The sequence below is a fragment of the Eriocheir sinensis genome, chromosome 34 (genome assembly GCF_024679095.1).
Source record: "Eriocheir sinensis breed Jianghai 21 chromosome 34, ASM2467909v1, whole genome shotgun sequence".
Taxonomy (NCBI): Eukaryota; Metazoa; Arthropoda; class Malacostraca; order Decapoda; family Varunidae; genus Eriocheir; species Eriocheir sinensis.
The window spans coordinates 10,529,412-10,543,129 of record NC_066542.1 but is presented as its reverse complement, the minus strand read 5'-3'; the positions used below and the strand labels follow the sequence as shown (position 1 = coordinate 10,543,129).

General features: G+C 44.8%; 1 protein-coding gene across 1 annotated transcript; it reads right to left on the bottom strand.

Annotated features, from left to right (window-relative positions):
* Positions 1-449: 449 nt before the first annotated feature.
* Positions 450-11,884, bottom strand: LOC127007065 (sphingosine-1-phosphate lyase-like). Its single transcript, XM_050877593.1, has 13 exons — positions 11,698-11,884; positions 9,847-9,966; positions 9,563-9,661; positions 7,197-7,316; positions 5,363-5,574; positions 4,748-4,909; positions 4,415-4,489; positions 3,895-4,104; positions 3,268-3,403; positions 2,991-3,093; positions 2,572-2,718; positions 1,588-1,705; positions 450-1,141 (listed from the first exon to the last, which is right to left on the bottom strand). Exons 1-13 carry the CDS (start codon positions 11,723-11,725, stop codon positions 998-1,000), a joined length of 1,674 nt encoding a protein of 557 aa, XP_050733550.1. The 5' UTR covers positions 11,726-11,884; the 3' UTR covers positions 450-997.
* Positions 11,885-13,718: the final 1,834 nt, after the last annotated feature.

Here is a 13,718-nt window from a genome sequence, read left to right as displayed (position 1 = left end):
TCGAAGGACTGAAGCGGTGAAGCCATCCCAAGGTATCACAAGGCAAGGAGTCAGTGGTGCTTCGAGGGCTTCATGGCTTCTCTCTAAGCACTCATTGGGACTTTAAATCATTGAAAGTTGATTTGATGTTCTGCAGGTGTATTTTGAATTTCCTTCCTCGCGATTTTTTGATGCAGAAGGGTGCAATCATGGCTGGTGTTTGGAGATATATATATATATAAGAGAGTCTGGGGCACCTAACAAGAAACACCAAACATCTGCATACTAACCGTTTACCATTTTATGCATAACTAATAAATATGGTCAGATCATTTTTTTTTTTCAGTTACATATATTAAGAATGCAAAAAAAATGGAGTTTAACCGACAAGCTCTGAAAAAAAAAAATTAGAGAAGCGTTTCCATGGAGGAATAGCAGACTGAAATTTCTTATGATAATTAAAAACGATGGAATATTTGTATTTTATTAATCATCTTTTCATTCAGTATGGATTTTATAATAGAAGATGTACGAGCAATCATGAGTCCTACCAATACGACCCTGAAGGCACATCATGGCGTATGTCTACAGGGGAAACGAGAGCGTGCCACAACAGGCCATTAGACACACATATTCATAGCCTGGAATTCTCAGACGCTTTGGACTCTCACAACTATTCTCAAAGTCCACAAAGAGATCAGTCGAGTGTTTTCATATTCATGGTGCAGAACCCTTATTACACTATCACTAAACTCATACAAATACAGCTGGAAATTTAAACACAACCCTTACTAAACCATTCTCACATGTGGGTGTGTAAGCCCTGAAATGCTTGAAAATGCGGATATAAATTAAATTCCCAAGGTACCTGAGGAGGGCGTGAGTAGGTGAAAGCGAGTATCTGGAAGCGGTGAGTCAAGAGTGGGTAGAGAGAAAGGGGAAGTGCCGAAATGGTGAGTGGGCGGGGGGGGGGGGGGGGGGCCGGGGTGGCCAATAAGCGTGACAAGAGGCTCCTCCGTCACTTCGCGGGAGCTGGCGGGTGGACGCCGTTGGTCTGAATGGGTTTGCTCAGGGTGTCGTAGTAGCAGCCGAGGAACATTTTGGCAGTGTCGCCCAGCAGTGACTTGTCCGGGATGCCTGCCGCTGTGCCATACACCTTTCCCTGCAGCGGTGTAAGGGAAAGACATCGGTGAGGGAGGCGTGGAGGTGGAGAGGCTGGGAAATTATCTGCGGCTATACTTAAGTCTTAGCAGCTTCTCTTTATTACGTATACGACTGCAGATAGGCTATGTTGAATGTGAGGCGACAGATAGAAAGACAGAGAAATCCAAAAAACTAATGTACGTAAATAAAAATGTAAAAAAAAAAAAAAAAAGAACATTCGCAGCAGTACACCATCAAACATTCAATCAGTTTTAAAAGAAATATAACATCCAGTCACATGCAGATAAACAGACAGAGAAATACAAAAAATAATACAAATATTAATGTAAAAAAATAAAGTAAATAAATAAAAACACATTCGCAACAGTACACCATCAAACATTCAATCAATCGTAAAAGAAATATAAACATCCAGTCACATGCAGATAAAATAGTAATACTCACGAGGCCTTCCACGGGCGTAGGATTGACCCGAACGTCCTCAATCGCCTTCCGCAGGTCGCTGACGAGCTCCTCCACGAGTCCTTCCCGGGTCTGCAGGCTGGTCAGGCAGAGGTGCAGGCTGGGGAGGACAAGAAGGACACCAGCGTTACCAGACTGTCGTATTAAGAACCAAGATCTATGTAAGGGCTCAGAACATTGTTTTTTGTGTGTGTGAAGACTACCATTGGGGGGAAGACTGATACGACGTTTAAAAAAAGCATGCGAGTGACAGCAAAGTAAGAATTAAAAACTGGCTGGTTAAAAACAATACCCAATGATTTAACATGTGCGTGTTGATGATGAGGCTATAAGGTCACTCTAAACATTTCGTCGCGCAAGCACATGTGATTTCCAGGGGTAGTTTAATGACCCTGGTGGTAGTTTGACCCGTGACCGTGAACATAAATAAAACATGTATTAGAACCCGATTGACCTCCTTTTCGGCCTGTGGAAGTGGTTGGTGTGACGTGTGGAAGCGAATACAGACCCACGTATCATGACCGCTAAATTTTGGGGATGTAATTCTAACGGTCAAAATATGCTATAAATTGAGAAAAAGAGAAGTAAGTAGCTGCATGGTTAGTGATATGAAAATATCAGCAATTGTGTTCAAAGTTCTGAGGAAAAACAAATAATAACTTATCATGACACGATTCTGAAGGTTAATGACAAGCACATTCCACCCAGTTATGTTGAAGATAAGAGAGTGATAACGATAACGCTCTCTCTCTCTCTCTCTCTCTCTCTCTCTCTCTCTCTCTCTCTCTCTCTCTCTCTCTCTCTCTCTCTCTCCTCATCCTAGCGGCTACCTCCCTCCAATATTCTCTCTCTCTCTCTCTCTCTCTCTCTCTCTCTCTCTCTCTCCTCATCCTAGCGGCTACCTCCCTCCTCCTCAATATTCTCTCTCTCTCTCTCTCTCTCTCTCTCTCTCTCTCTCTCTCTCACCCTGGCGGACACTGCAGGAAGGTGAGGTGCCAGCCCCGGGAGGTGAGGATGTCCCCGACGGTGAGGATGTTCACGCCGTTGGTGCGGAAGGCGACTATGGAGGTGAGGGGGTCGCCGAAGAGCTCCACCTCGGGCACCTGTCTCAGCCTGTCGAAGGGGGAGATGATGATGATGATGATGATGCCTGTGGAGTAACGCCTTTGCAACGGTTCCTAGTTTTCATGCCATGTCTTTTCAGTCTAGTTCGTAGCTTCTGCGTATCTCCTCCTTCTCCTCTCATATATTATACGGTCAGACTCCTTCTTTAGCCTTGAGAGGGAGAAGGAGGATGGTGAGGAGAAATATAGAGACTTCCCACCCAAAGCCACCACTATGGAGTTTCGAATCCTTGGCCACCTCTGTGTTCTCGAGTCACTTACTGATCCTTCAGCTTCCTGGCGGTGGCGATGATGTCCCTGGTGGCCGTAGTGTAGCCCTCCAGGCCGATGTAAAGCATCACCGCCCAGCACACCGCCACCAGCCCTGCCGAAGTATACACGTCACATGGTTTACATAGAAGTGATAAACAGATTCAAAACGACGCAGAGGTCATAAAAGGAAAAGGATAAAGGATAAAGAAGGCTTTGTCACTGCTCGCCCCTGCCTCCTGCTGCCAAAATGAGGTCCTGCTTCCCTTGTCAGTGGGCCAGTACTCACCGCCTGCCCTCGAGCCCGGCACTCCTGAGGTGGCGTAGATGCCGCCTGGCCAGTTGGGCGTCACGAAGTACTGGTGGTGGAGGAACTCGGGGCTGCGGTACATAAGCACGCTGGACCCCTTGGGCGCCTGGCCGTACTGGTGAAGGGGGAGGACAAGACATTAGGTACAGGTAGGGCAAACAGTGTGGTATTTGATTTTTTGGTTAAAGTTTTGTTTGTTTCGTTCAAGTTTGTCTGGTTTATGTTTGTTTCGTTTAAGCTTGTTTATTTATTTTTTCAAGTTAGTTATCTTTATTTTCCTCAAGTTTTAGGTTTGGTTTAAGTCTACGTAAGTTTGATTTAAGTCTGCTTTCTTTAAGTTTTGCGTAAGTTTAAGTTTGGTATAAGTTCTGTTTTGTTTCGCCTTTTATTTCTCGTTTCAGTTTTACTTTAGTTTTTTTTTTAAGACATAGAGCAAAAGGTATAATTACTTCGCCTTTAGATACTGTGACTTTTCTATAAAACAACCCAATTCTTATAAATATAACAAATTAAACTTTTTGACTGGCATATTTTCGGGACACAGATCATACAAGGGCTGACCGCTAACTTACAATAACAGGAGGGCAAAACATTGACTCTCCCTACCTTGTGAGTGTCGGCGGAGATGCTCGTGACGCCGGGGACGCGGAAGTCGAAGGGCGGCGGTGGGTATCCTGCGGCCTCCATGAAGGGCAGGAGGAAGCCGCCCATACAGCAGTCCACGTGCACCGGGATGTTCCACGCCTGCCCCAGCGCCCCCACGGCCTCCACGTCGTCGATGATGCCGTGGGGGAAGTTCGGCGCCGAGGCTACCAACTGTACGGCGAGGGGAGGAGGGGTGGGGGTGCGGGGTGGGGGGAGGGGGATGTTCGATGTTAGGGGCGCCGTGTTCGTGTCTTGCTTTGGCTACACACACACACACACACACACACACACACACACACACACATTATCTATCTATCTATCTATCTATCTATCTATTAATCTATCTAGCTATTTATTTAACTAACTCACTAACTATTTAACTAACTTACTTATTTACTTGCTTACTTACTTGTTTACTTACTTACTTACTTATTTACTTACTTACTAACTAACTAACTATCTAACTATCTATCTATCTCACCATCACAGTGTTCGAGGTGATGGCCCGTCGCATGGCCCGCAGATCAACCTTGCCCGTCACTGGATCCATCGCCACCTGAAAAATAAGTCGCACCTTCGCTCAGCATCACCTTTTATTACCATTACTATTAGAGACGAGGCAGGTAGAGAGAGAGGAGGAGGGCGAGGAAAGAGGACGTGAGTATATAGAAAGAGTATCAAGACACCTCTCCACCCGAAACTAATCTCTCTTTTGGACACTCTTCTAAACTTATCATTACTTGTATTTCCCTTTGAGCTGATCCTTTTGCTATAAAAAAAATAGAAATGGAGGGACAGAGTTCGTCACACTGACCTTACGCAGCTTGATGGCGAGAATACTGGCGGCCTTATCGAACCCTGCGTGGCCCGTGTAGCAGAGGACCATCTCCGGCCGCGTGATGCCTTTCTCCTCCCTGCACCAGTCCCGCGCCGCCTTCACCGCCAGCAGGAGACTCTCAGACCCGCCCGTCGTCATCTGGAACACGCCAGAGGAGCCACGTCAGTCACTAAGGTCCTCCTCTTCCTAGTCCTGCCACGGGCCACATTCTCAAACCTTTCGGCGCCCAGGACACATATTTGACAAGGCTCCTCCTACTCATCCCCCCTCTGACTCCTTTATGCCCGTTATTAAGATTCTTCATAATGATGTTTTCTATGCCCTCTCTGGCCTCAACTCTCAGAAGGCTAATGGACCTGATGAGTGCCTCCTATTGTCCTTAAAAACTGTGCTTCCGTGCTGACACCCTCCCTGGTCAAACTCTTTCGTCTCTGCCTATTAACATCCTTACTTTACCTTACTTTACTTCACCTTACCTTATCTTACTTTACCTTACTTTACCTTACCTCACCTTGTTTTACCTTACCTTACTTTACCTTTACTTTACTTTACCCTCCCTCAAAACACCCAACAAAAAACAAGACCACTCACGCAGCCACAAGCCTCCTTATCGCCGTGGAAGAGGTCAAGGGTCATCTTCACAATCTCAGCCTCCATTTTGCGCACCCCGGGGAAGATGTCGCTGTGCAGGGGGTTGGAGAGAGCGTAGCGGCCGTACACCTCCGTCAGTAGCTTCGTCAGGGCATCCTTCGTCCCGCTAAACGCCCCTCCAGATATGCGGCCTTGCTTCCAGTCGTACTTTCCTGCGCGGAGGTGAGAACACGGTGCCAGCGAGGGACAGGAGGAGCCAAGATACATACAGAGAGTAGGGAGTGGAAATTTGAAACAGTGGGAGAGAAGAAAAAATGGTGCTCGGAAATTAACTGTAACATATGCAGGTATTTCGTTAACAGTGGCGACAAAGTGAAATGGCAATGGAGAAGAGTAATAGCAATTCTCCTACCCGAGGGCTAAACCAGCGTTACCAAATTATCGTACTCATCGCATTGCATTTTCGTAGTTTCTGACCAATAACGAATGCAAAAACAAACAAACAAACATCAATAAATATGAGTTTTAACGCTAACTTCAATTTTCTATCGTTATTTGTGTAGGTACGAGAGTTTGAGGCTTAAAAGTAATAAAGACGATGTGGTGAGTACGATAATCTGGCAACGCTGGTCTAAACGCATACTGTTGTTATTTCTGGCGGTGATGACCCAGCATGACCTGAGGCGAGGCGACAAAAGCTGACCAAAGACCAGCAATGTCAAAGGCCTGCCCTCAGGGACTCCACTCGGCCACTGCTTCATCATTAGGACCCGCCTCTTGTTATATTTGAGTAATGTTGAGCCTATTGACACTGCCTGGACGAGTACCAGATACGTAACACAGCTGAGGGGAAAACCAACGCCCGTATTCTTACTTAAACGCCTCTGCACCTGTTTGCCTGTTTGAAAGCCCTCTCGTAAAAGTTGCAGGGATTCTCATGGGCTGTTTTTGTGATGCTGGTGATAGTTTTATACGTCTTCTGCATCTTGAACAGGAAAATCACCCCCGAAAATCCAGTTAATCTTCTCTGTGGCCATGGAAAAAAGTTGTAACGGGAGGCTCAGCGTTACCATACTGTCGTACTTAGCCTCTTATGTTTTCCGATTCCCGACCCAAAAACTGTCTCCTCCACTCCAATAACTACATTTATTTATAGTTACCGTTGAAAGGTTTAATTATTAGTGTATTTTTGCTATAGTTAAGTGTCTGAAAACGGTAAATACAATGGTGGATACGATAATCTGGTAACGATGACGGTAGCCCTGTATACGTTTAAGAATACGGAGCCAAGCCTTCACCTCTAAAAAATGAAGCTGAAGAAAATAGATGCCGGGCCAAGCAAGAAAAGTCTGAATGGCAAGAAGCAGCCACGACAAGATTTCGTTCTTCTCCCTGACAGACAAGTGACACTATCCAGACTTCCAAAGCTATTAAGAAAAGTAAGTAAAGTTATGTGCATACGGTATAGCTGCACGTGGCTAAAGCTGAGGAGAAATAGCGGCTGGATCCACGTGACTAGGTTGGTATCATAAGACAGTTTCGCTTCTCACATCAGCTATTTCTAAAGGTCAAAGGGGGGATCAATCAGGTTCTAATAAGGGTTTTTTTAGGCTCAGGGTACAGAAGAAGGGTCAAACTACCACCAGGGTCATAAAACTACCCCTGGAAATGCTCACAACTCCTACGAAAGCCTCTTCAATTATGTGTTCTTAGGGGGCGATATGTCTTTTAATACGACCCTTCAAGTACAAGCATGAACAGTGTGTGAACGGAAGCAAACCGCCACGACAAGGTGATCACTCCCAGGCAGACGAGTAACAACATCCGGACTCACCAGCGCCGAGCACCTTCGTGGCGGCGGCGACCACCTCCTCCCCGGTCCAGCCGACGCGGGGCAGTGCGTGCATCGGCGGCAGGCCCCCGGTATCTGTGTTGAACATCTTATTCTCGATCTCTGTATGGGAAGGAAGGGTGATGAGTGAGTGGGAGAGAGGGAGGGAGGGTGGATGAGGGGGAGGGAAGGAGGGAAGAGTGAGAGGGAGGGAAAGGCTGTGAGTGGAAGGGAGGGAGAGAGGAGGGCGGCATACATCACAAACGAACAGGCAGTTGATACGTGATTAGAACATTGGCCCTCCAACACACACACACACACACACACACACACACCGGTGAAGGTACATTCTGTAATCCCAGCTAGAAAGGTCAATTCCTCATATTTTGATACATAATTAATACATGGTAATTATAGCCTGTATTCTTATATGTATCGTCACCTCAGTATACGTCTGTTTGAAAAGCCTATCGTATGAGTTCTCGGATCTTCACTGACTGTTTTGTAGCCCGACTGATGGATGTAAACGACTTTTGCATCCTGAACCGGGAAAATAACCCATGAAAATACGGTCAATCATCTCTGTGGCCTTAAAAAATAGTTGTAGGCTAATGGGAACCCGATGCATTTATGAATATGGAATTATGTTTGGTATTATGGCTTCATCTAGTTATACTCAATGGTGCACGTTGTTTCAAAATTTAGCACGCATGGCCTTCCGGGATAATGAGATGGAGTGCATCCTCTCCCCCCCCCAACCCCCCCCGGCAGTAATGAAGAGATGGAGATCACTAACGCCGAAAGACAAGAACTATGAAAGGCCACACCTGACGGGCTGGCTTCATCTAGTTATACTCAATGGTGCACGGTGTTTCAAAATTTAGTATGCATGGCCTTTCTGGATACTGAGATGGAGAGCATTTTCCTCCCCCGGCAGTAATGGAGAGATGGAGATCACTAACGCCGAAAGACAAGAACTATGAAAGGCCACACCTGACGGGCTGGCTTCATCTAGTTATACGAGTACTCAATGGTGGTGTTTAAAAATTTAGCACGCGTAGCCTTCCGGGACAATGAGATGGAGCGCATTTTCCTCCCCCGGCAGTAATGAAGAGACGTAGATCACTAACGCCGAAAGACAAGAACTATGATAGGCTACACCTGACGGGCTGGCGCTCCTCAGGTTGGCCCAACGTTACCATACTGTCGTGCTCAGGAGGAAATTATACTCGCCGATTTCCGACCCAAAACTATCACACCCACACATATAACCACACCAATTTATAGTTATTGTAAAAATCTTTAATTATTGCTGCTTTTTGCAATAGTTATGGGGTCAGAAGCTGGAAAATACAATGTGCTGCGTGCGATAATCAAATAACGCTGACCTCGCTGACATCTCTCAACGTTGCCAGATTGTCATAAGAACATAAGAACATAAGAACGTAAGGAGTCTGCAAGAGGCCGGTTGGCCTATACATGGCAGCTCCTGTACACTCAACCCCACCTTACCTCACCATCCATGGCTTTATCTAACCTCTTCTTGAATGTATCTACGGTATTGGCACCCACAACATGGCTCCCAAGCCTGTTCCATTCGTCCACCACTCTATTGGTGAACCAATTCTTGCCTATGTCTTTGTTAAATCTGAATTTGTCTAACTTAAGACCTTTGCTACGCGTCCTACCTGGCTCTTTTACTATCAAAATCTTATTGACATCCCCTTTATTAAAGCCCTTCATCCATTTATAGACTTCGATCAAGTCTCCTCGCAACCTTCGCCTTTCTAGAGAGTGTAGATTTAAATGCTTCAGCCTGTCTTCATAAGGCAAGTTTCTCACCCCCTGAATCATCTTTGTCATCCTCCTCTGTACAGATTCTAACATCTTGATATCCATTATATAGTAAGGGGACCAGAACTGAACTGCATAATCGAGATGAGGTCTAACTAGTGCTAAGTAAAGTTTGAGGATGACTTCAGCGCTCCTATTGCTTACGCTCCTTGAGATGAAACCAAGTACTCTGTTTGCCCGATTTTTAGCCTGAATGCATTGAGCCCTAGGACGGAGGTCAGCGCTCACTAGGACTCCTAAGTCTCTCTCACGCCCAGACCTGCTTATCGTTAAAATGGTTAATTATTGGTGTTTTTTTCAGTAGCTTTGGCTCAGAAACCGGTAAATACGAGGCTCTGAGTACGATCTCTGGCAACGGTGGTGGTGAGTGTTTTAAAGAGTATCAGCGTTGTGTGGTGAGCGTCGTGTGGTGATGTGGTGAGTATCAGCGGTGTGTGGTGTGTGCAGGGTGTCAGCGGTGTGTGATGACGTGTTGTGCAGTGACCCTCGTGTGGTGACAAGGCCGTGTAACTCACCACTCCGCGTCTGATCAAGTTGGCGCGAGATCTCTCTCCTGACGGCGGGGATGCGACGGACCATTAGGAACACCCACTGCCGGACTGACTGGTACACGTCTGAGAGAGAGAGAGAGAGAGAGAGAGAGAGAGAGAGAGAGAGAGAGAGAGAGAGAGAGAGTTATTAGTTATTCAAATACACGAAGCATTAATATCACGGTGAAGCAGCTACTTGTGTTTGTTGGTTGGTTGGTCTGAGTGTGTGTGTGTGTGTGTGTGTGTGTGTGTGTGTGTGTGTGACCCACCTTGCCTTGCGCGGTACAGGTCCAGCAGCGTGATGGAGCCCAGCGTGACTCCCGCCGTCAGCACCACCAGTACCCACGCCTCCACGCCCTCCGCCGCCTCCTCCACCGCATCGCTGACCCCTGCAACACACGCACAATACATTCAGACATACATTTAAATATTCATAATACATTCAGACATTTAAACATTCATAATACATTCAGACATACATTTAAACATTCATAATACATTCAGACATACATTTAAACATTCATAATACATTCAGACATACATTTAAACATTCATGATACATTCAGACATACATTTAAACATTCATAATACATTCAGACATACATTTAAACATTCATAATACATTCAGACATACATTTAAACATTCATAATACATTTAAACATTCATAATACATTCAGACATACATTTAAACATTCATGATACATTCAGACATACATTTAAACATTCATAATACATTCAGACATACATTTAAACATTTATAATACATCCAGACATACATTTAAACATTCATAATACATTCAGACATACATTAATTTTAAACATTCATAATACATTCAGATATACATTTAAACATTCATAATACATTCAGACATACATTAATTTTAAACATTCATAATACATTCAGATATACATTTAAACACTCATAATACATTCAGGCATACATTTAAAAAAAAAAAAAAAAGGAACACTAATCGCACGGCGTGTTTAGTGCGTGTTCAACGGGGTAGTTTTTCTTCTTGCTCCGAACCACTTGTGTGGTATGGCATTTATCAGGTGTTTATGTTATAACATCCTGCTCGTCTTGAGATAAATGTACGAAAGGAGTCAAGGATGAAGCAGTGATCACATCGCTAAATAATAAATGGCGTGTATCAATTTTCTTTTCTTTTTTCAGTGTCAGAAGGAGTCGGTGAAGATGTTGCACACACACACACACACACACACACACACACACACACACCTCTTCGTGGCGCAACTGGTAGAGCGCTGCTCTGCCAGGCTTCACGGTCTGACAGGGCGGCGGTTTGAGCCCGCTCAGGCCGGATTCTTTCAGTTGACAAGGAGAGGTTACTGTCCCCCCTTGAGTCAGGGGGATGGGGTGTGGGAGGTCCTGGCAGTACCCAGAGATCGACTAAATGAGCACGTGCTCTGTCGGGAGGGTACCTGCTGGCGATTACGAGTCCAACTCGCGATCAGGCCGTGGTGAATTACACGACTGGGGCTGTTTGTTCACTGAGGGTCGTATTTTTTTTTCTTCAACTCCAGCATTGTGTCGCATGGTTAAAAGAAAGAAAAAATGTACAGCGCATGATTTCAAGCTGTCGACGGGCGTATGAATTGCCTAGTTGGACGCTTTCAAAATCGTAATATACGAAGCTGTACTCTCACACACACGAAAAAAACATACATACAAAGAAACCAGCAAACAATGTATACGCTACCATTTTTTATTGATTTATTTTAGTTTAAACTCATGACATTCTCTCCTCACATTCCTCCTTCTCGTCACACCTTCTTCCTTATATTCCTCTCTTTCCTTCCTCCATGCATGTATTCCTCTCCTCACCTCATTTTATACTTCCTCACTCTCCTCGCTTCTCTTTCCTATTCTTCTATTTTTCCTTCACTCCATTCCATCCTTACACACACACACACACACACACACACACACACACACACACACACACACACACACACACACACTATAACACCATCTCCTTGACTACTATCAATCAAAACTCTAAACAAACATTCTGTGGACTTCCCGGCTATACGTGCACTCGAACTTGACAACCAAACAATAACATCAACAAACAACTATAACTGTAACAAAACCCACTGCTGATGTATTCCCGTAGCACCTCCATGATCACGGGCGGTCTAGGGTTACGTGGACTCCTGATGGGTTGCTTCGGGGGAAAGGAGAAGAGGGAGGAGCAACGACAGCGGCAGTAGTGAGGGGGTGATAGGGCGTTCACGACTCCCGCCTTCTGCTGAAGTCGGGGGCCAACTGAAAGTCGTCCCCTCCCTCTCTACTGCTCTTCACCCCCCCCTGCTGGAAGGTGAAACAATCCCGACCTTTCTCACCCCTCCCCTTATCCCTCCTGCCCTACCCTGGCCCCTCCCCCTCCTAATGAGTCGACTGATAACAGTGACTTCCATAGGTAACACGCACTCATTTTTCCCATACCAGAGATAGATAGATAGATAGACAGATTGATAGATAGATAAACAGATAGGTAAGAAAGTAGTTAGGTAGGTATTAGGTAAGTAGATAGACTGATTGACTGACTGACTAACTAACTGACAGAATGATTGATTGACTGACTGATTGAAACTTTTATTCGAGAGAAAGAGAACGAGAGAGAGAGAGAGAGAGAGAGAGAGAGAGAGAGAGAGAGAGAGAGAGAGAGAGAGAGAGAGAGAGAGAGAGAGAGAGAGAGAGAGAGAGAGAGAGAGAGAGAGAGAGAGAGAGAGAGAGAGAGAGAGAGAGAGAGAGACTGATTGACTGAAATTGATTGAGATTGAATAAAACACGTGCAGCTCATTGGCAATAAACAAAGTAAAAAGAAAAACCCCGCTATACCAGTGGTTCCCAACCAGGGGTCCATGGAAGAATTTCAAGGGGTCCATTGTCTGCTTTCATAACAGACCTACATCTTAATAAGCATAACAGTGCAAGTAATTTTACATGAATGTCTACATAATTTGCAGAAAAATCTTCTAATAATTTTGTTAGCTTAATCTATTTCGTTGTAGGGGTCCACAGGTAAAATAGTGACCGGAAAAGAGGGAACGGGACAAAAAAAGGTTGGGAACCACTGCGCTTGACGCTGCTCCTGCAAAAGCAAATAGAGGGCGTGGCCAGGGGAGAGGTCAGTTTCGGATGGAGAGGTGTCCTGATACTTGATGTACTTGATACTGGGATGCTGCAGGTTTTCGGAGTCCCACCATACCCCGCCCCAAAGCCTGACACTCCACAGGTATTTTCAGGTATATTTTTACGATGTTCATGATGGGCTTTTTTTGTGTGTGTGTGACCATAGTTATTTAGCAACAAGGCGAGTTATTGGTGGTTTTATAGCACATCTCAAGCTGGTGAAAGAAGATAATTGCGATCTTTGGAATGCCATTATTTTATCGCCATTATGGTTAATCATGCTTAAGAGCGTGGCGATAGCTGGAGATTGAGAAACAGTAAAGAAAAACACATCACGAGCCCACTGAGAACGACATCGCTCCATGTAACAACAATGATAACAGGAACAACAACAACAACAACAACAACAACAACAACAACAACAACAACAACAACTACGACTTCTACTACTACTACTACTACTACTACTACTACTATTACTACTACTACTACTGCTACTACTACTACTACTACTACTAATAATAATAATAATAATAATAATAATAATAATAATAATAATAATAATAATAATAATAATAATAATAATAATAATAATAATAATAATAATGCTACTACTACTACTACTACTACTACTACTAGTACTACTACTACAACGTCAACAACATCACCACCACCGACAACAATACCCCCACCACTAACATCACCACCACTACAACCATCACCACATTCAACAACAATAACAACAACAACAAACACAACTAAAACATGACCATCATCAACAACCAAAGTGTCCAACATAAAAAAGGACTTGAAGGATTGACCAGCTCCGGGTACCAATATTATACGTGCGGCCGGGGCTGTTGTGTGTGGTGCCGCGTGCAGGCCGATAACGATAGCCTATCATCTCTCTCTCTCTCTCTCTCTCTCTCTCTCTCTCTAGATCGGCGGTAACACTCATTTTACCCTACTGTAAAGACACA